Genomic DNA, 23,939 nt, shown 5'->3' on the forward strand with positions numbered 1-23,939 from the left:
ACTATGACAACAACAACATCATCGAACTATGCAAGATATGGAAATACACATAAAATAAAGTAAGGTCTACTTGTATGTCACCAATTACTGTAAATCAGAAAATGAGAAAATAGACTGTGTTATGAAGTTTAACATTACTTAGGGTAAGTGTGGAAATGAATGAGATGAAGCAGACATGGAAGGGGGAAATTAAGGTTGAATAAATGAAAAGAAAAAAAGAAGTGGGATAAAGAGGAGTGTTTTGAAAGGAAAAAGAATAAAATTATAAAATGGTCTGGAACAATGGCTCAGGGCTTAAGAGTACTGGCTGCTCTTGCAGAAGCCCTAGGTTCAGTTCCAGCACCCACATGGTGGCTCACAACCATCTGTAACTCTAGTTCCAGGGGATCCAATGCCCTGATCTGTCCTCCCTGGGCACATAGTGCTCATACATACATGCAGGCAGTCACCTATATGTTTGAGCATTAAAAAGACTGGGGGTTGGTTGGATTAAAAATAGAAAAGAAAGAAAAGTTTCTCAATAATGAGAAAGTTTGAAAATCAAATTGATAAATGTAGGACATGGAATAGAAAATAAAACATATGCCTATTTTTGTTTGCTTGTTTTAAGGAAAAGCAACAAATCCCAATGTGGTGGTTTGAATGAGAACAACTCTCATAGGCTCATATGTTTGAATACTTTGGTCCCAGTTGGTGGAATTGTTTGGGAAGGATTCAGAGGGGTGTCACTAGGGACAGGCTTTGAAGTTTCAAAAGACTGATGCCATTTCCAGTCTCAGTCTCAGTCTCAGTCTCAGTCTCAGTCTCAGTCTCAGTCTCAGTCTCTCTCTCTCTCTCTCTCTCTCTCTCTCTCTCTCTCTCTCTCTCTCTCTCTCTCTCTCTCTCTCTCTCCTCCTCTCCTTCTCCTCCTCCTCTCCTTCTCCTTCTCCTTCTCCTTCTCCTTCTCCTTCTCCTTCTTCTTCTTCTTCTTCTTCTTCTTCTTCTTCTTCTTCTTCTTCTTCTTCTTCTTCTTCTTTTATTCTTCTCCTCCTCCTCCTTCCTTCTTCCTTCTTCCTTCTCCTCTTCCTCTTCCTCCTCCTCTCCCTCTTCCTCCTGTCTCTTGAGATGTAAAATCTCAGCTGTTTCTGCTGACATGCCTTTGGACTCTCACTCTCTGGAGCCATAAGCCCAATTAAATCACTTTGTTTTATAAGTTGCCTTGGTCATGATGTCTTATAGGAATAGTAAATTAACTAAGACACCCTATAAGATAAAATTGTAGTGCTACAGTTTTAGGAGGAATGGAGGGTGGGAAGAAGGTTTGGGTAGTAAAAACTGGGTGTGGGGAAAGGAAGAGAAACAAATGATTGCTCAATAGTCAGATAAAGATGAGAAACAAAGATGAAAGTGTGACGGGGAATAAGAATATTAAGATATTATAAAGTTTAAAAAAACCCTGCTCGAAGAGTAACACAGGAAAGGTTGGGAGCATGGGGGCCAGGAAAGAAGGTAACCAGGTGTTGGCAGCATCTTTCTGGACCCACAGTGCACAGATCTGCTGGTAGTGCGCATGGGGAAGAGTCTGTTGGACCTTTGGGCAGGGACAGTTGTCTTCCTCATGGCTTATACTGTGCTGTTGTAGTACTGGACAAGTATCTGTCCTCTAGAACTGTCTTCACTTGAGCTGCTTCCCTTCTCCAGGTATCAGGTGCTACTGCTGACCATCCTCCTGGAGTAGCTGATGTTCTAATGTGAGTTTGTGGGTATCTCCCAAGGCCCTGGGGATACTGGAAGCAGCTGTGGCCCTGAGATCTGCACAAGCAGAGACACTCATGCTTTTAAGATCTCCAAAGTATTAATCACCTTGCTGCAAGGATACAGCTATATGTAGCCTGAAGGAGCTTCAGTCTTCAGGGTCTGTCTAGGGTAGTGACAGCAGCTCAGTATCTCTACTTGTTGGGCTGAGTCTCAGGGGTCTTAGCTGGTGAGGTTTGTTTCTGGCAACCGTGAGAGCCCGTTAGCCTTCCCTGTACACTTCACTGCCCCAGCCAAGTGTCCTATAGCCTGCACTTTTGGCTCGTCAGCATCTGGCCCTCCTCTCCACAAACTGCCAGGGTTGTCTCTCATGGAGGGCCGTGGCTCTCAGACTTGTGGGTTGTCCCTTTGATCTCAGGCTTCCAGGGTAGTACAGTTTCAAACAATAGGTTCTCTTTTAAGATGGTGCCAGGTCCCTGCCCATGAAGTCAGTCACACAGAGAGACAAAATGGAATTCCTCTTCACTGTCAGCCAGAGGAACCACTGTCCCACTAATCCAGAGACTGTGCTTTTCCTAGGGGTAGTGGGTTTGCTAGTGTCTCCTCTGCCGAGCCGCCTGCCCCATCTTAGTCTTCTGCTGCCCCTCCCCCGCAGAGGCTTCGGTCTGGAGCAGTGTTGGGGCTGGCTTCTTTAGTGTGCTGCTGGTCCCTTCTCACGCTTTGCAGGTACCCTGCAGCTTCCTTTGAGAATTTCTGAAGCACGTCCTCTTTTCCTCTCTTTGGAGGAGGTTGTATTTTCCCTTCTGTTGATTCTTCTCTTTTCTCAGGTCACAGGAAGGGAACTTCTTTCTAGTCCACCATCTTATTCTTGGTTTTGATGTTTCAGTATTTCCCTCATTGTGGACATTGGCTAAAAACAGATTGCCCACTAGTCACTGAGGCCTCTATGCTTTTATTTATTTTGATTGAAAACAGCAGGAGGTTCTATTTTATATTTTGGTGTGACTTTCCTGTAGGACTTGGAGTTCTTGGTATCTGTTTTTTCTTTCAGAAGTAAAGGTAGATGTCTGCATTGGTGGTATAGTGGTTAGCATAGCTGCCTTTCAAAAATCCAGGTTAGTAGATAGCCACTATTCTTTGATAATTTTCAAGTTTTAACGCTTGTGAATTTACAAAGGCCAATTGTATATGTACTTAGCTATTTCCTAAAAGTATGGCCTGCTGGTTCCTCTCTCTGGTTTGACCCTTAGTTTGCACAGGACTGTTTGGAAAATGGACTGTTTAGTCATCCCCATAGTCCTTTGGTGGGTGGGATTTTCTGTCTCTGATTGCTTTGATCTCTAATTAGGAATTTTGGCTGATGATAGTTGTACTGGAAGAGACTATGAGCCTTTTCAGTTGTGCCTTAAGCAAATTTGCAGGGGAGCCCTGATGTTAACTTTGGCAGGTTTCATGCCTGCAAATATTGATTGAGCCAGAAGTCCTCACCGTAAAATGTCACCAGTGAACGTGCAGCCAGTGCAGGCAGGGGGAACTCATTACTGCAGCTCGTCTGCAGCTTCTGGGTCAGGCCACTCACTACCATCTGGTAAGAAGGAGTGTTTGAAAACTACCTTTTATTCTGACAAAAGGTAATCAGGAGAGGTTAACAGCTGATGATTTCTGAACAGTTCAGATTGGTTAGACCAATCCGTCCCCAAGCTTGGGCTGCGACATTCCAAATGTCTAATTATCTCACGGGGTATTAGAACATTTTAAAATGATGAAGTCCCAAAGTCATGGTAGGAGGAATTTAATTATGTGTTTGCTCCCCTTTGTCCTCTGTGCTGCACACCCACTTTCCTATGGAAGCATTTATTCTGAGGAAGAAAAGGCAGCGGGAAAGGAAGAGACAATTAGGTTTGCTGTCTTCGACTAATGCTTAGTTTTAAAGCCCCATATGTGAGAGTCAGGCTAGACTTGTCCTTCAAGGGCAAGGCCTAGGGATCAGGGAAGGACACTGATCATAAGTCAGAAGGGTTTTCCTCAGTGAAGGAAAGCCCCAAAGGTGAGGAAGGATCATTAGGAGGATGGTATGTGGTCAGCAGGGGGGTTAGGAAAGTCCCAGCTGTGTCTGCCCAGAGACCTTTTTAAAGAGGATTCAGACTGCAAAAATGACTGTTGGGTGGCATGGAGGAGCCTGAAGCCCAGACTGACTTTAGGGCCTGGGAAGCACGGTCAGGCATTTCCGATAGAGTAGCTACGGATTCAACTCTTCATTAACAGTTCTCAAAACAAACCAAAGGAAGAATACCACCAGAGAAATAGTCATTTGCTTGCTCTTATGTGTCCTTCTTGTCACTGGCTATCAAAAAGTGCAGCTAGAGGAAGGTTACCTGTTAAATACTTTGGTTTTCAAAAGCAATCCTCTTTGTTGTTGTTCTATTTTCCCCTAGTGATGGTGGGGAATGAACTCTGCCACCGAGCTTCACCTCTCGCCCAGGAACACACATTTTAAAGCCCGTTATATTCAGAGGCCCCGTCTACCTCAGCCTCACCGGGTTTGAATCAGGTATCACAAACACAGGGAATTCCGTATGTCTTCTGTGGGCCACACCATACCCTGTGCTGTAGAAACTTCACTTTAGAGTAGATAAGCATCAAAAATGTCTATGAGAGGGGGTTATTAATCTCCATTTATAGTTAAGTCACTATCCAGGACTTTTAAGTAGAGGGAGCAGGGTTCGAGGTAAGGAAAACCTGACTACAAATCCATTCTCCATTTAGGATAGCTCTGTGAAAACAGGGCTGGGATCACTGAGTCTGGCCATCATTGATTGGAAGCCTTTTGTTGAGGCTGCTGGCCACAGCTCTGCTCTCACATGGGGCCAGTTCTTATATTCTAATGGGAGCTTTGCCTGCTGATCAGTGGCATCCTCAACATCTCTTATTTCCAATTAGTCTTGAGTGAGAATGGGAAAGGGAGCCCATTGTATTGGGAATTAGCCTTGCACTCTTGCTCACCATAGACAAGTTGCTTAAACCTACTGGTTTGGGATTCCTAGTTAGACATTTCTGTCTTCTACCTCAAACTTCTAAGTTCTTCCTGTCATTTAATACTTGAGCTATAGCATGCACACCTCACTGGGTAGACCCTTTTCTGAGGTTATCTGAGCTCCTTGTTGCTAGGCCAAGTATTCCTGGTTTATTTCAAGGTCATGGAAGGCTTCTTTTTTATTTTATTTTATCATTTTTTATTTTAATTTTAAATAGCTTGTTTTACATGTCAATCCCAGTTCCCTCTCCCTCCCCTCCTCCCGCACTCCCCTTCCCCCCCAGCCTCCTACCCTATTGCCAATTCCTTCCACATAGGGGATATCAGAGTCTGTCATTTTACTCTGGGTAGGGTCCAGGCACTCCCCTAAGAGTCCAGGCTGAGAGAGCATCCCTCTTTGTGCTATGGGCACACAATGACTGTTTGTATTCCAGGGATAGACACTGATCCACTGCTCAAGGCCCCTTAGGTTGCCCAGGCCTTCTCACTGACACTCACATTTGGGGGGATCCAGATCAGTCCCATGTTAGCCTCCCCGCTGTCAGTCTGGGGTCCAAGAGCTCTCCCCTGTTCAGATCAGCTGTGTCTGCTGGTTTTGCCAGCCCATTCTTTGCCAATTTGCTCATCACTCCTCTCTCCCTGCCACTGGGTTCCTTGGGTTCAGTTCAGTGTTTAACTGTGTGTTTGCCTCTGCTTCCATCAGCCACTGGATGAAGGCTCCCAGATGGTTATAGACATTTAGTTCATTATCAGGAATGGGCATTCGAGGTGTCTCTCCACTATTACTTAGCTTGCCAATTGGTGTTATCCCTTTAGATCACTGGAGGTCACTCTGGTGCCTGATCCGTCTTCTAACCTATGATTCCCTCTTCCTCCTATTCTACCCCCACCCACTCAACTTCCTGTTCCCCCATGACCTACTCTGTCTTTTTCTTCTCCCCCTCTCTTCTTCCCAGCTCCCACTCCCCCTTACCCCTCACCGTGTTCCCCATCCATTCAGAGGATCTTGTCTCAATCCTCTTCTCTTGGGTACTATGCATATATGCATATCTTTTAGGTTCTTTCCTGTTTCCCAGACTCTCTAGAAACCATATATGAGTGAGTACATACCATGTTTGTCTTTTTGTGACTGGGTTACCTCACTCAGGATGGCTTCCTCCAGTGCCATCCATTTACCTGCGAATTTTAAGATTCCATTGTTTTTTTCTGCTGAGTAATACTCCATTGTGTAAATGTACCATATTTTCTCCACCCACTCTTCAGTTGAGGGGCATCTAGGCTGCTTCCAGGTTCTGGCTATTACAAATAATGCTGCTATGAACATAGTGGAGCAGATGCCCTTGTTGTATGAATTTGCCTCATTTGGATATATGCCTAAGAGTGGAATTGCTGGGTCTTGCGGTAGATTAATTCCCATTTTCCTGAGGAATCTCCACACTGATTTCCAAAGAGGCTGTACGAGTTGGCACTCCCACCAGCAGTGGAGTAGAGTTCCCCTCTCTCCACATCCTCTCCAGCATAAATTGTCTTCAGTGTTTATGATTTTAGCCATTCTGACAGGAGTAAGATGGTATAGAGTTGTTTTGATTTGCATTTCCCTGATGGCTAAGGATGTTGAGCACTTTCTTAAGTGTCTCTTGGCCATTTTAGCCTCCTCTGTTGAGAATTCTCTATTTAGATCTGTACCCCACCTTTTAATTGGATCCTTTGGTGTTTTGGAGACTTGTTTCTTGAGTTCTTTGTAAATTTTGGAGATTAGCCCTCTGTCAGACGTGGGGTTAGTGAATATCTTTTCCCATTCTGTGGACTGCCTTTTTGTCTTGTTGACTGTGTCCTTTGCCTTACAGAAGCTTTTCAGTTTCAGGAGGTCCCATTTGTTAATTGTCGATCTCAGTGTTTGCGCCACTGGTGTTATGTTTAGGAAGTGGTCTCCTGTACCAACTCGTTGAAGAGTATCTCCCACTTTCTCTTCTAAAAGTTTCAGTGTGGCTGGATTTATGTTGAGATCTTTGATCCATTTGGACTTAAGTTTTGTACAAGGCGATAAACATGGATCTATCTGCAGTCTTCTGCATACCAGCACCCAGTTATGTCAGCACAATTTGTTCAAGATGCTTTCTTTTTTCCATTGTACAGTTTTAGCTTCTTTGTCAAAAATCAAGTATTCATAGGTGTGTGGGTTAAAATTAGGGTTTTCAATTCGGTTCCATTGGTCTACCTGCCTATTTTTGTGCCAATACCAAGCTGTTTTCAGGACTATAGCTCTATAATAGAGCTTGAAGTCAGGTATGGTGATGCCTCCTGAAGTTCCTTTATTGTATAGGGTTGTTTTGGCTATCCTGGGCCTTTTGTTTTTCCATATAAAGTTGATTAATGTTTTTTCCAGGTCCTTGAAGAATTGTGATGGAATTTTGATAGGGATTGCATTGAATCTGTAGACTGCTTTTGGCAAAATTGCCATTTTTATTATGTTGATCCTACCAATCCAAGAGCATGGGAGATCTTTCCATTTTCTGGTATCCTCTTTGATTTCTTTCTTTAAGGTCATGGAAGGCTTCTATTAATGTTTTCTGGTTCCCTTATGAAATTAGGTGTGCTTTTCCCCTCTGTCATTGTGAAAGTGTCTTTCATGAATTATCTCCTTAGCCAGGTAACTTGGAATGCTGCACTGTCTTTAGAATCATGCACATACATTTCCACTGTTGTATCCCAGTGCACTTGTGGTATGAATTAATAATTGCACTGTATGTTTTCATAATTTATCATAATGATACCATTATTGCTTACTATAGAAGTTCTCTCCCCACCCCCAACCCCTAAGTCTAATTGAGGTCGAGACAGACCATAAATGTGATAATACAGATTGCACGCTCAGAGGAAATGGAGTGGGTTTCATAGTGGAGTTTTAATTTAGGCTTCGTTCTGGTGATGTAGCCTCTTCCTATGGTACATTACTTTGAGTCCAATATAACTGCATGTTCCCACAGCCCCTCATTATAGCTCCAGCTTCTCACTGCTTTTTAATTAAAAAAAAAATAGAGAGGGGGAAATGAAACCTAAAGCTTAGGTTGGATATTGTCTGGGTACACAGGGAGTATTGCAGGCAGTTTGCTTACTTAATTTTTTAACTCTTTCAAAGCTTTTGTAATGAAGTCTTGATTTCCTTTTCTGAGGGTTGGAGTGGATGAGGATGAAGTACACGGTTGTGTGCTTACACATGCTTGTACAATGAGGTTACTGAAAGGGTTAGGCATGTGCATGACCTTGAGACCGCCTTTAAGCTCTGAGAGAGTCCTTTCAGTGTCCTCGAAAGGCCACATTGCCCATGTGGTTGGATGGTGACAAGGGCTCACAGAGCCCTTTATGTGGCCGTGGGAGTACAGAGAAGGCTGGAGAAGCACTTCAAGGCTGACGTTCTGGAGCAGTAGAAGTTGAGAGTTAATCATTTTTCTCCAGACCTGTGGGCAGCAGAAGCAGAGAAATGACTTTATTAAGAACAGTTGCTTTTGTCATTCCTTCATCTTGAGAGATGCCACATACCTTCCAGGGATCAGAGCAGATTAATCTCCAGAGGTGACTGGTAAGAATGGCTTAAACCTCTTGAGATTGGCTGCGTGTGACATGAGAAGAAAATTCATGGCATGAGCCGCTGACCTCTGGCAGGCTTCCGTGTCATACTTTCCATTTGGTCACCAGTCCTCTGACTCCTTGTGGTGAGATCAGCCTGGCAGCCCTGAGCCTCTTCCCATGCACAGCTGTGTTTGTGGTTGCTCTCACAAGTATACTTCTAGGTGAGGGTATGGAGTTCATGATTGTTGTGGGTTTCCAAGGCTTTCCAAGAGCCTCTGCTGCATTCATGGTTACTGGAAGTTGGTTTGGGTTAGGCTTCATCAGGGAGTCGTATGATGGCAGCCTACACATGAAATGGGGCTGGTCTCTATTGAGCTGAGTGGGAGTGTAAGTATGAACCATGTGCTTAGGGTGTAGAATTTAAAAAGAAAAAAGGTAAACCAGCATTTAAAAAATATTGACTACATATTAAATTGCTATTTTAGGTATATTGTACTAAATAAAATATCTACTAAAATTAATTTTACCTGTTTCTTTTTACCTTTAAAAATGTGGCTATGAAAAAACATTCATGTCAGTGGCTTGCACTGTATTTGATTGTACCCCATCCTGGACTGTGAGATGCTAGCTAGGTAGTGTCTGTTTTGGGTCTGTTCTAGCACAGAGCCTCAGACACAGTTGGCACCTAGTAAATACTTGTTAAGGAGCCAACCCCAGCTTGTAACTTAGAGAGCTGAAGTCATAGGAATGAGTGGAACCTCTTTGAGAATGTTGGCTCTTGAAAAAGAGACAATCGAGGAGTAAAGAGCAAAATTCTTGCCTCTGGGGGAAATGCTGAAATAAAACATCTCAGGGCCACCATCGCACAGCTTACCTACCCACGGCAGAGGAAGGTGGCCATGGATCTGTGGGACCAGACTCTGCTCTGCCAGGCCAGGCCCAAGAGGAACTGATGCTGTATGTGTGATGTTGAGGTAGACCAGTCAGAAAGGTTCTAGAAGCGAATGTATGCTGGCCATGCCTCTCCCCGTGACCCAGTTTAGGCAGCGCCCACTGGAAGCCTAGGGCTGCTCCTGGGCCACCTGATTACAGTGTTTCATGACTTAGAAGTCTTTTACCAAGTTTTGTTGTTGTTAATGAGTTAACAAATACCACTTTAATTTAACCAAGGTCTTATATCTGTGGGTACATTTAAGCCCCTCAGAACTGTGTCACTGAGAATTGCATAATGGAGGTGAATGGCACACTCTCCGGCGTGCTACCTCAGAAGGGATCAGCTTGTCTCTGCAAGTGTTTATTGAAAGCTAGCTGGCACCCCAGGCATCCTGTTCCCTGCTAATACAACAGAACTGTTAACTACTTCTGGTCCCCAGAGATGTAGTGGATTAAAGTGCTGCCCAAGGAAAGTGCCATTCAGTGGATTATTAGAGGCGAGGATGAAACTCCCCGACCTTTGAAGAAATGGGTTTTAAAGGGACAAGACTACCATAGTTTCTAGTCTGCCCCTGTTGATGGCGGCAGCACTTAGCTTCCCCCTGTGAATTGTGCCCCCCCCCCCCCCGCCACCTTTTCTCTCCGTCCTGAAATCCCCTCTGCGTGGAGAATTCTGTCGCTCATGCCCTGACTGGGCTGCTGCTGCAGGCTGGCTGGCACTAATCACAATCGCAGCAGGGCTTGTTTTATGAGCCTGAAGACTCCTGTTCCCAGGAGGCTGAAACTCCTGACCTGCTGGGGAGCTAGAGTTCTGTTAGAAACCTGCTTCCTTGAGGAGGAAGCTACCTTCCTCCCCAGGTGAGGTCTCTAGCTACTGGCCTGTGTGGACCCTCTCCACTTTAAGGGTAGAACAGTAATGGCAACACAAGGTATTTATACTTAAGGAAATTGGGTGTGTCCCAGGGAGCCTCAGAAGAGAGTGAAAAGTAGCAGCAGGTGGTACCCTGCTGTCTGGTTCTCCTGGGCACCATCATCTGCTCAGACTCACTGAAGCACCTGGTTTGGAGAACCAGCAGGAGCCACATGGACAGAGAATGACTTTGCACCCCTGGTGTGGTGCAATTCAGTGGCAGTCACAAGGCAAGATGTGTGATGTGCATGATGAAAGTTTGTCTGTATTACCAGACACCTTAGCAGGGTGTCAGTGAGCACAGCATTTTCTTCTGTTTGGTAGTAACAGCCATATTGCACTATTACACTATCAGTAGGTGCAGTTGTCATTGGAGAAGGAACAATTCTTGAAGGAGCCCATCGCAAGTGTCTGGTTGGGGAAGAAAGACAGAATCAGGTGGATTGCCTCCGTGGTAATTTTCTTTGTTTGTACTGTTGTATTTTAGAGTGCTTTCCCTTTAAAAGCAGCTTCTTAAAGTTCACAAGGAAAGGGGTTATAATCCTTATTTGCATTTTAGGAGGCTAAGGCTTAGGGAGGCAGACCATATGCCCAAAGTTGTGCTAGTGGCAGGCTGAGTGGAGTGGTGAGATAGGGCCATTTGGTGTCTGCCGTGCTGTTTCTCCTCAGTTCTGAAGCCCATTTTAGTTGTGCCTTGCTTTATTCTAATGTAGTAGGAAGCAACAAAAAGAGGCTTCTGTGCCCTGTGCTGGCAGAGGAACAGTGAATCCCCAGGAGTCCCTTGAGAATCAGGGAGCACCAGTTCCATGGGGCTGCAAGCTAATTTACCACCTTTTTTGTACTTCTGGAAAATTTTTATTGTTGAAAAACATTTTGGGACTGGAGAGAGAGGAGGCTTAGCTGTTCAAGCATGTACTGCTCTTGGAGAGGACCAAGTTCAGTCCCCAGCACCCATACCAGGCAGCATTCAACCTCCTTCAACTCCAGTTTCGGGGGCTCTTGCTTTGTCTTCCAACCTATGGGCACCTGCACTCATGTGCACAAATATACATTCAAACACATAATTAAAAACTAATGAAATATTAAAATGTACTTGTGTGTGTGTGTGTGTGTGTGTGTGTGTGTTTGTGTGCGTGCATGGAGGCCAGAAGGAGGTGTCCTGTTCTGTTACTCTTATTTCTCTGGGCCTAGGTCTCTCACTGGACCTGGAGTTAGGCAGGCAGTGAGCCAGACACAGCAAGCCTCTTGTCTCTGCTGGTGCTACAGATGTCTGTGCAGCAGTGCCCAGCTGTTTCTCACGGTGTGCTGGGATCTGAACTCAGATCTTCACGTGTGTGCAGCAAGTGCTCTTACCCACCGAGTCATCTCTTCAGTCCTTTTTTTTTAAATTGACATCTCTGTTTATGTGACACAATGTATTTTGATATATTGAAGGGAGCAGAGGCAAAAACACCTTGGCCTGAGTACCACCATTTTGACTTCAGACTCCATTTTACCGCAGAGTGAAATAAAGTTCAGGTTCCCAAGCCCTAAGGGAGCTGGGAACTTTCCAGTGGCTGACCAGCCTCATCCCTAAACCATAGAAATAGTCATTATGCATCTTTAGTTCTCAAGAAACATTATGGTTATTCCTAACAAAAGAAGAAGCAAATGAATCTGGTTGGTTGGACTGAAAGGCTTGAGTGCACACTCACATTTCCTGAGGGCTGATGGGCACCTTGCTCCTGTCTCATAACTCTTGTGAATAGTGAGTGTCTCAGTGCAGGAACCTCTCTGCAGTACTGACCTCACTTCTTTGGGGACAGTCGTTTTGTTTTCAGTTTTCTGAGGAGCCACCCACTGTTTTCCATAATGGCCATGTTAACTCACATGCCCACCAGCAGGGCACTCTCAGGGTTTCCTCTTCTCCAAACCTCCTTAGCTGTTCTAATAGACAATACCCCATGGTTTCATTTGTGTCTCAATAACACAGGGACTTTACCCTCTCCTTTATCTCTTAGACATTTCTGTATGTTCTTTTGAGGAGTGGCCAACCCTTGCCTATACTCTGGACGTCTCCTGCATAGTAGACTCTGAAATGCAGTAGACTTGGAAATTATTTATGTCTCATTCTCTGTCTGAACTGCAAAAAAAGACCTTGATAGAAGATGTGTGCCAAGGAGTGGAGGTTGAGGATTGTATCTTGCAAGGAAAGTGAGCCTAACTCAATACAGTCATGCCAGTGTGACCTTTCCCCTTGTAATTTCTGTATACACCAGGAATCTTGTGAAGTGGTAGAACCTCATTAAAAAAGAAAAGAAATGAAAAAGCCTGTTGGTCATGGTATGCTTACAAAACCATTCAGGGTCTGGAACTTCGTAAGAGCTAGCCTCACTGTTCCGTGAAAAAGGTAAGCCATTTTACTTTGCTACAAGGTCCTTAGTTGTTTTTAGAGAGCTTGATGTTTACCCCCACCCCCACCCCCAACACACACTTCTGAGACAGGGTTTCTCTGTGTAGCCTTGACTGTCCTGGAACTCATTCTGTAGACCAGGTCGGCCTGAAACTCAGAGATCTGCATGCCTCTGCCTCCCAAGTGCTGGGATTAAAGGTGTGAGCCACCATGCCCAGCTGCCTGTCTCTTTTTGAGCTCTAATGCCCTGCATTTCTTTTCTTTTTCTCAGCCCAACAGGGGCACAAAAAGACCCCGGGATGATGAGGAAGAGGAACTGAAGACACGTCGCAAGCAGACTGGCCCTCGAGAACGAGGCCGCTATCGAGAGGAGGAGGCCACAGCAGCTGAAGAAGCAGACGGTGATAAAAAAAAGGCTGCTGCAGATTATTGACAGAGACGGCGAGGAGGAAGAGGAGGAGGTAGTGAGCCGGGGCTGGGCAGGAGCTAACAGAGTGACCCTGGCACACCATCTGTGGCTTAACTGGGGACAGGATGCTACCCTGAGCCTCCCGATCTCATCCATAAAATGGGGATAAGACATTCTGTGTCAGAGTGTTAAGGCAAAGGTTGGGTGAGATAGAAGAGTCTGGAAAAGTATTTGCAGTGTAAGGAACATGGTGGAAACAAAGAGGAAGGATGGCTGGGGCTGACAGGAGCAGTTAGAGAGAGCTTCCTGACCTCCATCTGAGGACATGTAGAAGACTCATCATTTTAAAATATAGTCTGAAACCCAAACAAGTGCCAAATCCTGTCAGTCACACACAGTAGTGGGGCTTTTAAGAATGAAGTTCGAAGTAGATTAGCCGTGTGGGGATTGTTGAAGCATGGTGGCTCATGCCTGTAGTGGCTCTCAGAAGCTGAGGTAAGAAGATCACTTGAGCCCAAGAGTTCAAGACCAGCCCTGGCAATATAGCAAGGCCTTTCTCAGCAAAACAAAACAAGAGTCAACCCTACAACAGTTGAAGGAAGGCTGCTGTTCTCAGTCTTGTCCTGCACCTTTGAATTCTCCCTTTATGCTTCATGTGCCTGAGTTCCTCCCATTAGGTCTAGGTCAGGTGTTCTCTCTTCCAAGAAGCCTCTCCTGTCTCCAAGGGCTTCACGGCATGAATCATAGTTTGAGACCCTTATTTATCTTACATTTGCTTTCTTCCCTGGGCCTCTCATGAAAATGGCTTGGCTCTGTTTTGTTCACAGCTATGTCTCTGGCACTTGGAGCAACATCTAGCTCTTGATAGGCCCTAATAAATATTTATTGAATGAGTAAATGAATGGAGCAGAGAAGCACAGAGGTAAAATATCAGCGATTAAAACAAAGTGACCTTACCTTGTGTCTTTTTAAATCCTTAAGTGTTAACTTATATGCGGTTTCACTCTGGCATTTTGTTCAATATGAATTATGGAAATGGATTCTTAAGAGCCAGCTGTTTTCTGGTTCCCTCAAAGACATGCTGCTAAGTTTGGCTTTTAAAAATGAGGCAGGAGCGTGAATCTGAGAAGAAGAAGAAGAAACCTAATTCGTATTCCAAACAGGTCTTTTCTGTGTTAGGACAATAGTCCCTTATTCTCCGGGGTCTGGACCAGTGCTGTCTGAGGTTCTGCCCTTAAAATATATTGGCATTTGGGGAGTCTATGGGAGTGAGCTTTGAGTTCTCAATTGGCTCTCAGAGGGCAGCAGCCTCAAAGGGCTTACACAGTGTGTGTGGCTGATGCTCCTTCTCCTCCCTCTGGCTTCTGCTCAGTCTGTTCACCTAATTGGAAGGTAGAATTCCTGTGTAGATGGTTTAGGGGGACTGGGACAGTGGCTGTCATGGGTAAGTAGTTTCTAGCCTGAGAGACAGAAATGTAACGGAGGAACTGTCTTTCTGTTAAGGTACAGGGACAAAGAGATCATTTTGTAAAAATGACACACAAAAGGCTAAAAGTCCAGGAGTTATTTTCTCACTGCTACAAAGTCCCATTTGATGGAAAACAAGTGGTGCTTGCCCCTGTGATCACGTGGGCTCGTAAAATATTATTGTCCTTTTTGTGCTACATCACCAGCATTCATCTTTCTGAAATCTCCCCCTGGTTTCTGACGTTGAGCTATTGGAGATACTGCTGAGGCTGATGACTAAGACTGATAATTTGGTTCCCCGGTGTTGGGGAGGAATTGAGGGAAGCCAAACCCTGGGGAGGCTGGGGTGCTGGAAATGCCACAAGAACTGTACTCACATGAATATAGTTTCCCCAGAGTGGTCCAACTGTTAGTTTAGTGAGGGAAAGAAAAGCAGTGGCTGTGAGTGAGACTGGAAAGTGAGGTAGTCGTTCCCCAGACAGGTTCAGTTGCTTTAACCCTCTTGGTATGCTGGGTATGCTGTGTCTCTTGCTATTAAGAACAGCATCACTATTCATTACTGGATTTCGCCAAACAATTTTATGTACATAGTTTGTTCAGGTCATCTCTGTGACCTTGAAAGGTCCAGCAAACATTTTATTCTAGCCTCCCTCCCTCCCTCCCTCCCTCCCTCCCTCCCTCCCTCCCTCCCTCCCTCCCTCCCTCCCTCCCTCCCTCTATTTAGAAGATCTTCCCTGGGTGTCTTCAGTGAGCCAGGTACTGAAGAACCAGCAGTAAGCAAGGAGAATGGGCCATCTACAGGGTGCTATGTCTGCCCTGTTGTTTTTTAGTTTAAAATTTTTATATTATTCATACAGGTGTTTTGCCTGTAGTATAGATCTATATGTATGGTGCCCTCAGAGGCCAGAAGAGGGCACTGGATCACCTGGAACTGGAATTGCAGGCAGTTAGCTGACATGTGGGTGCTAGGAATCAAACCTGGGTCCTTTGGAAAAGCAGCCAGTGCTCTTAACTGCTGAGCATCTCTCCAGCCACAGTGTCTGCCCTGATTTGAAGTTGGAACAATTAGCTGGGCCAGATCCTCCCAGATTTTCTTTCTGTCAGCTATTTGAAGGATTGAGATTTTATTCTAGACACCAAGGGAATGAATTTAGGAAAGACTGATGAGAAGGCGTGAGGTAAACTTGCTGAGGCTTTGAGGAATTTCTTAGTGAAGTTTGTTGCTATGTGGTTGCTATAGAGGAAGTTGAAGACACTGACTTTGGTTTTTACCATGTTGGGGAAGCCATCTTGATCTGTAAACTGTAAACCTGGGAGGGGTGAGAGTCCAGCAGAGTGCTTCTAGATCCTGAGGTCAATAAAATCTAAGAAATGTATCATGCTCAAAATGAATGTATAGATTTCTCCCACTTAAAACCCAATATAGGAAGAACATTGAGATTTCATAATAAAATAATAGCCAGTATTTCTGAGTCCTTACAGAATTATAGGATGATTCAGTGCTTTCCAAGAGGATCTATTTCAAGTTCTCCTAAAAGCAGTTTCTTTATTGCTTTTAGGTGTGAGTTATGGCCGTTACTACACAGCGGAGAAGCTGAAGTTGGGAGAGTGTTACAGAGGCAGGGTACCTTTGCTACATTAATTTAAACTGGAAAGTGAACTAAAGATACACTTCTGAAATTTCTATAGGTTGTGTGTGTAGGGAAGATAAATGATTCAAAATTTTTAAAAAGACTGATGTGCTTGAGAGTGTAGATTCCCCCCGAAGCTAAAATTACAGGTGGTTGTGTGCCACCTAGTGTGGGTGCTGGGAGTTGAACCCAGGATCTCTGAAGAACAGCAACTCTTTACCTCCGGGCCTTTTCTCTGGCCCCTCAATATAGACTGTTCAATTTACTTTCTTAGGTTTCTCTGCAGCGTTATGAAGCAGGATAATTCTGTGGTCCTAGTTTTCTAATGCTTCCTCTGAGCAAGGTTACCAAAAATGCTTTTTTTTTTATTTAATATTGATTCATTAATTTTGAGGCAGGGTCTCCCTAGGTCTCTGACTGGCCTAGACTTTACTATGTGGTCCAGGCTGACCTTAGACTTGTGGCAGTCCCACTGCCTTCACATGAGTGTTGAGATTATAGGCATGTGATATCATGCCCAATTATTAACCTTCCTTCCCTTCTCCTCTCCCCTCCCCCTCCCTTCCTTTTTTTTGTCTTACCCTGTCCATGTAGCCAGGTCACTCTCAAACTCATAATCCTCTTGCCTCAGTACCACATCTGGCTCAAGGCTAATTAATCCTTGATGCTACACTAGCATTCCAAAGTACCTGTCTGACCTTCCTCTCAGTAGTTCAGAAGGACCAGGCACAGAAACAGGTGAGAATGTGAAGCAGTGCGTGTAGCTCCCCAACTGCCATTTGTCTCTTATGGGCTGTGCAGAAACAGGCAGTAAAGCAGCTTCGGCCTATAGACTGGTTTGTGACTTCTGGTGTGAGAAAGAAACTAGGGGTCCCTGACGCTGACTTGGCTTTGATCTTAAGCAAATTCTTCTTATTTTCTGACTCTTTCTTGCCTGTACATCAAAGGGACAAGATAAGCGTTGACTAAAAGTACCCAGTACTGTTGCTTACTCTGCACCCACAATGTGAGTGAGAAACCTTTGCTGAGTGAGTCTTTACTGCCTGAGACGAAGCTTCGTGGTGTAGAGGCAGGGCATTGGACGTGACACCCAGCATGCCCCTCGCTGCCATTCTCGTTGGGGAGGCGATGGCAGCAGGTTGTCAGAAGAGCCATTGTGAGAGTGACTGACTGTGAGATCCTGGACACTGAAGCTGCCATCCTTGTTACAGGAGGAGCCACTGGATGAAAGCTCAGTGAAGAAGATGATCCTCACGTTTGAAAAGCGGTCCTACAAAAACCAGGAGCTGCGGATCAAGTTTCCTGACAACCCGGAGAAGTAAGGCTCCGCTTGCTGAACCCCTCCCTTCTCCTCCATGGTGGCCTGTTTTCTGACTTGTTGAAACTGGTGTTTGCTTTGTTGGCTTTTTGTGACTTGATCAGGATCCCAGTATGGTCCACAAGTTTGGGAAGTCACTGGAAAGACACACAGGACTTGAGCCAGTGATGCCAAGGGCTTTGGTTTATTATGGCAGGAGTCCACAAAGGTGTTGGTGCACATGTGCAGAGTCTAGAGAAGTCTGTCCAGGCTTCCTGTTTCCTTCCCCTGGTGGAGGACAGACAGACAGCACTGCATCTTCCTGCAGAGAACTGCACTGACTTGTTTGTGTCTGCGTTCTCTGACAGCCAGAACCACCACAATTCCAGACTTCCAGAAAGCAAGCAGCTCTGGGGTGTTACGGCCTGGCCGAAGAGCACCCGTAGCGCCCTTAACCAGCTCTGGGTCAGCCTCGGAAGCAGGCAGGCTTTCCGAAGAGCAGCCCTATTGTGCTAACTCTTTCCTATGTCCTTCTTTTAGTGCCCCAGGATACCACCCATGACTGCCAGGTGAAAGCTTTATTGCAGAGAGAATGTCCCAAACTTAGGTCAGACAGGTGTGCGTGGGACCCCGAATGACGGTGAACTATCCCTTCTTTCTCAGCTTCAGCGCCTCTCCTGTGAGAGGCCAGGGGGTTGTTGGGAAGGTGAAGTGAGAACAATGGCCAGCTTGTGGCTCTGCACCTTTGCGCAGTAGATGCTCCTGAAATGTTTTACCTCAAGGAGCCATAGTGTGGGATCTTCGATCTCTCAATCTTGAATCCCAATTAAAAAGGATTAAAGATTTGTATAGATTTTAGAGTTCTAAATCTCTGTTTTCTTCCCTGTCTTTCTCCCTTCCCAGATAAATGGTTTAATGAATTTTAATAGGCCCAAAGCCCTGAGGCAATTAAGAGGTGGATGGTAGGATCTTTGCATTCGAGTTTGTAGGTTACTAGGGAGACTGACTATTAATGTGAGGCAGAAGGAAATACACCGGTAGAGATATAAGCGGAGTGCTATGGGAGCGTAGGAGAAGGAGGAGCAAATGCTTTGTGGGACCTCACAAGAAAGGTAGTGTTTGAGCTGGGCCTTGTGTTAGGTGTGCAGCTCACAATACTTGTCCCACGAGTGTGAGGATTTAAGTTTGAACCTGCAAACCCATGTAAAGCTGGGTGGGTAGCATGCCTGTAACCCTAATGCTTCTCCATCGAGATGGGGGCAGAGATGGAGAATCCTTTGAAGCTCATGGGCCAGCTAGCCTCGTGTGCACAGTAGAGTATAAAAGACCATCTCAAACAAGGTGGGAGGTGAGGACAGCACCTAAGATTGTGCTTTGATCTCTGCGTGTGCATCATGGCACGTGTGCCTGCACAGACACACACAGACACATGGATACACTCACATGCTTGAGAAGATGAGAAGCAGGGGAAGGAGAGAGAAAACACAATTCCCAGTTTGCTAGAGGGCAGAGAATTTTCACAGCAAGCCTGGGAGGCATTGTGACTTGTGCCTTGGGATGGCACGAATCTTCTTTTCTATGGGTGAAGGGACACGGACAGGGCAGGGAAATCCCAGCCCCTGTGACAGCAGCTAGATCACAGCCGCACTTCCTAGCACTTGCGTTACCTCTGGTGTTCTGCTGACCTCCACCTCACAGAAGCAGTTCACGCTGTAGTGTGTGCATGTGTGCTCGAGTTTAATTACACAGGTATCACACAGACTGATGTTATTGTAAAAAAGCTTCACTGCATAAGTAGAATAAGAAATGGAACTCCCTTTGCTGTACTGACCCTACTACTACCCCAGTATCTACAGCTGAAAACTCCATCAGTATAAAAATAACTAAGTACACTGTGGGATTTCCTAACCATAAAATACTACCCACCAGAAAAAACAAAAGGCAGATAGACAAGAAAACATTTTCTGTTATATAAACTCAAATTTGAATAGGCCATTGTATAGCATAAAACAGGGTATAGGAAACAGTCTAAAGGGGTCTTCATAGAATCGGTCACAAGGCCAGCCATTCCAAGGCACAAGTCACATAGTTTCCCAGGCTTGCTGTATGCATGAGTGTTTTGCCTGCATACAAATGTGTGCTTGGTACTGTGGAGGTTACAAGAGGGTTTTGGATCTTCTGGAACTGGAATTACATACAGATGTTTGTTAACCACGATATAGAAGCTGGGAATTGAACTTGGGTCCTCTGGAAGAGCAGTCAGTGCTCTCAACTGCTAAGCCATCTCTAGCAGTTTTAGATTATTTTAAACATTGGCTTTTATAAGCTGTGGCAAGTAGATTTCCTTGTATATATTCATGCCTTTGTGCTTGCATATTCCTATAGGAATTCCTAAACATTGATTGAATGCCCAGGCTGCAGGGCATGCAGTTGTAATTCTGAAAGCTACTCTCAGTTACCTGTCCTATCCTTTCCTTCTCCCTCCAGCTGCACTTTCTTCCTATGTACTCAACAGTAGACATGGTCACTCTTTAACACCTTTGCTGCTTGTTTTCTTGTTAGGCTGTTGCAGTTGGGTGTAGATTGTGTTGGGTTTGTTCCTGTGGCATTGGTGCGGTATCTGCTGGACTGCAGATGCTCAGTAAACATGAGGGCTCCCGTGCAATCTTTGTTATCTTTATTGTATCCCTATGGCCTGGAAGCCAAGCACCCCTCGGGAGGAAGCTGTGCTGCAGGTTGATGGTGCTGAAAATGTGAGATCTGCTTTGTGCCTTGGAATGGCAGCATCGCCTCTGTGCCCTAGGTGGCCATTGCCCTGTGGCCGAGAGTGGTGAAGTGATGGCAACTGTGGCCGCTGGCCTCTCATTAGATACCAGTGGTCTCTTGTGGGGCCATTGATAAGCTGCTTTTCAGAAAGAGGTTTATTTCTTTAAACAGTGTTTGCCATTTTGAAAAAAAAGTTTATGTGCTACTTTAGTTTGAAATTTGAACATATAAAAACTGAAATTGCACATAAAGAGCTATTTTTGTTGTGTCAAAAAGCAGTTAGGAAACTATCTGTGCTTTAACCTTGGGTTCTTGAATTCTTGCTGGCACAATGTCTTCCATAATTCTCCAGATCGGCCAGGAGCAATTAAGATGAAAATTGCTCTTGTGTATTTGAATGAGACTGTTTGGTTGAGATCAGAAATGTTTGGATTTATTTTCCTGTACATGTGAGTGCCGTTTTGATCGCATCCTCTTCATTTGGCTGTGTTTCAGATTGAGCTAACAGCCTTCCTCCAGCAGCCTCCTCTAGCACTGTGATTTCTCTCCCAAACATCACACTGAGGGTGCTACTTTTGTAGTGGGCTTTAAGCTCTCCATTGTCGCAGGGACAGAATCATTTAGTATAGTGATGCAAACCTTTTCTTTTTGTCTCATGACCCCTTTGCACTTTCACTCGAGTACCCTGAAGTGCTTTTCTTAAAAAACTGTAGCAAACACAAGAGCGTGCAAGTCTATATGCTACTTGCCCTCAAGATAATGATCTAGGAGTTGTGCAGATGGCTCATTTGGTAAGAGCACTTTGCTGTGTAAGCACAAAGGCCTGAGTTCAGATTCCCAGCATCCCTGTGAAAGGCCTGCACATTTCCTGTAACACTAGCACTTTGGGGATTGATACAGGAAGTTCACTGAGAATTGAGGCCACCAGCCTAGCTCTGCGTTTTGTGAGTCCCTCAAGGGAATTAGATGGAGAATGACAGGACACCTGAGATCCTCCTCTAGTCTCTGTGTATGCACACAGGTGTGCACAGTAGCACACATGCTTGCATACACCATAGATCTCTCTCACACACACATACTCTCTCTCTCTCTCTCTCTGTCTCTCTCTCTCTCTCTGTCTCTCTCTCTCTCTCTCTCTCTCTGTCTCTCTCTCTCTCTCTGTCTCTCTCTCTCTCTCTCTCTCTGTCTCTCTGTCTCTCTGTCTCTCTCTCTCCAGTGAACCTCTCTGGACCTTGGGAAAACTCCAGGGTATATATTCTGGTGAAAGAAGTTTGGAAAGGGCTGATAGTATCTTAGAATTGTGAAATTTTTGATCTGTCAGTTTTCTCCTTCCCCAGGGATCTCCCACTGCCTCAGTCACATCAAGGGACCGCACCTTAAGAAAAGCTGTTTTAATTGGGTTGGATGTATTGTTATGGCCCCTCTGTAGTGATGGCTGCTAGTGTGACTGCATCTAAGACTCGTCATGTTTTGTAGTCCCATGTTTTCGAACACCGAGGTCGTTTGTTAATATTCACTCTCATGGTTGAGGGAGAACATCTTGCTTGTCTGAAGCAAATGAGCATGGGCAGACTAAGAGAACATTTTCCGTCCTGTCAGATGGAGTCCCTGACCCCATCTCTGCCTGGTTACTGTTTTAATATGTTGCTCTGTTGCTTTCCTGTCACCTCTCACCTGACCTTCACCCTGACTGTGAGTCATGTGTTGCTGAAGCTGTACTGGTTCCCTGAAGACAGTCTTCTGCAAATAGTAGTCTGTGTTTTAAGTGAGTGCGCTGTACGTGGACAGCTGAAACAAGAGAATTGTCTTTTTAATAATATACCAAACTCAAGGCAGCTGCTGTGAGCCAACAGTGTTATTAGGCACTTTATATGTATTGTTTCTTTAAATCCTCACTATCCTTCAGCGAGGAAGTTAAGGAAGTCAAGATTTAGGAATAAGTAGTTAACATCTGTCTTTGGCCACACTGAGTGTTTCAGTGGCAGCTCTTTGGGAAGCACTGGACATCCTTACACTTACGAGTGTGTAATGGATGGCTTGCATTCATGGTAGGCTGGGAGCTCTGAGACACTGGGCTGATTTTTTGGTCTATTATAGTCTCTGTACCTAAGTCAGTGACTGGCATCTGTATAGGTTTGGAGAGTGTTTGTTGGCACACAACTATGGTCACATCCAGATCAGTCTTTCCTGGGTCCAGGTATTTCTCATTATGTCTCATTACCCATGTAGCACTGTGCCTAGTAGGACTTTTGTGATGTACTTAGAGTTTGCTTCTCTTCTTGTTTGTTTTGTTTGAATCATGTTCTGACCATCTGAATCTTAAAAGTTTAGGGCTAATATCATGTGTTTCAGAGAGTTGTGAAGTTGGACTGAAAGGAACAGTCTGTTACTACTGTTGTCTAAGCCTTGAATTCTGTTTGTTTATGTATTTAGTGGTGCTAAGGTTGGGCACCAGGACACTGTACCTAGTAGGCAAGCTGTCCACTGCTGGGTTATGTATGCCCCAGCTTTTGTTTTTCAGACAAGGTCTCCGAGTGTGGCTGAGAGTGCTCTTGAACTCACTATGTAGCCAAGGTGGTCTTGAACTTGTGGTCCTCCTAGGCTGGGATTGCAGGCACTTACCAACACTCTTAATTGGGATTTTATTTTATTTTTGAGGCAAAGTAATATGCAGCCCTAGGTGGCCTGAAACTCATTATGTAGCTCAAACTGGAACACACCAAGATCCATCTGCCTCTGTGTCCCAAGTGTTGAGATTAAAGGTGTGTGCCACCATCCTGGGCTAGTGTTTATTTTTTATATCATCCCCAGTGACAGAGATCTAACTTGGCAAAGAAACCTATTCCATCTTTTGGCAATTCTGGGTCTTAAGATTCCCAAGAATAAAAAAAAAATCATAAGATTATCTTATATGAGAAAGTACATGTTTCCTTGAAGTCTTGGTTACTTCCCAGAGTCAGTTTCTCTGTCCTGAAGTATGGCTCTGGAATGGAGCTTCAGGTCCCCTAGTCATCATGAGGACTTCATCGTGTCCTATTTTAAGCAGACTCAAGTCACAGTAATACTTGTGGCAGCGCTTGCCTTTGTTCTTCCTCTGACAGGCACCCACACTAGTTTCTTTGGTCACCATTGAGTGAGCCAGGTGTTGGAGACCAGAGGTGAGTATTAAGTAGTTTGCCCTGGAGGAGCCTTCTCGTGATTTGAATTGCATCATCAAGTACCCTCTGCACTTTATGCTCTTTTGAGACTACCTGGCCCACCCCACACATTGATGCTTGACATCAGTGCAATTTTCTTTTCCTTTTGTGGTGCTGGGTATTGAACCTAGGGCCTTCTGTATGCCAGGCAAGTGCTCTGTCCCTGCACTTAAAGCTCCCAGCCCTGCACAAACCCTCCAGATCCATAATTCTGAATGATCTAAAAACATAATCTATTTGCAAGCACAGGAGAAGGATCCTTTAAAAAGTGATATTGGGGAATCTTATAAAATGATTATAGAACTTGCTTTGAATAATAAACAGGCAAGAAAGCTTGACTGGAAAAGAATAACAAGGGCATGTTTTATAGCAGCAGATGAAAACGGTAGCAGTGTGGGAATGTGGAGGCTCCAGAGTTTGTAAACAGATCAGTGAGACAGAGTGGAAAGCTAGAAACAGATGGAAATATGCATCATAGTTTAGGGTATGATGGATGGCATTTCTTCAGATGTGAGGGAAAGGGTAGATGATGGAGTTGCGGCAGCTGGCCAAACATTCGTAGAAAATAAAGTTGACCTTGCCCTGTAGCATGTTAAAAT

The 23,939-nt window shown here is 44.9% G+C and overlaps 1 protein-coding gene across 1 annotated transcript in view; it reads left to right on the top strand.

Moving 5' to 3' along the window:
- Positions 1–23,939, top strand: part of Ctnnbl1 (catenin beta like 1) — a 158,152-nt gene that overhangs the window by 25,306 nt on the left and 108,907 nt on the right. The window contains 3 exon segments of the mRNA XM_005082661.4: positions 12,845–12,979; positions 12,981–13,034; positions 17,292–17,398. Coding sequence (XP_005082718.1) covers positions 12,845–12,979; positions 12,981–13,034; positions 17,292–17,398 — 296 coding nt within the window.

Source organism: Mesocricetus auratus, unplaced genomic scaffold, assembly GCF_017639785.1.
Source record: "Mesocricetus auratus isolate SY011 unplaced genomic scaffold, BCM_Maur_2.0 Super-Scaffold_100028, whole genome shotgun sequence".
NCBI lineage: Eukaryota > Metazoa > Chordata > Mammalia > Rodentia > Cricetidae > Mesocricetus > Mesocricetus auratus.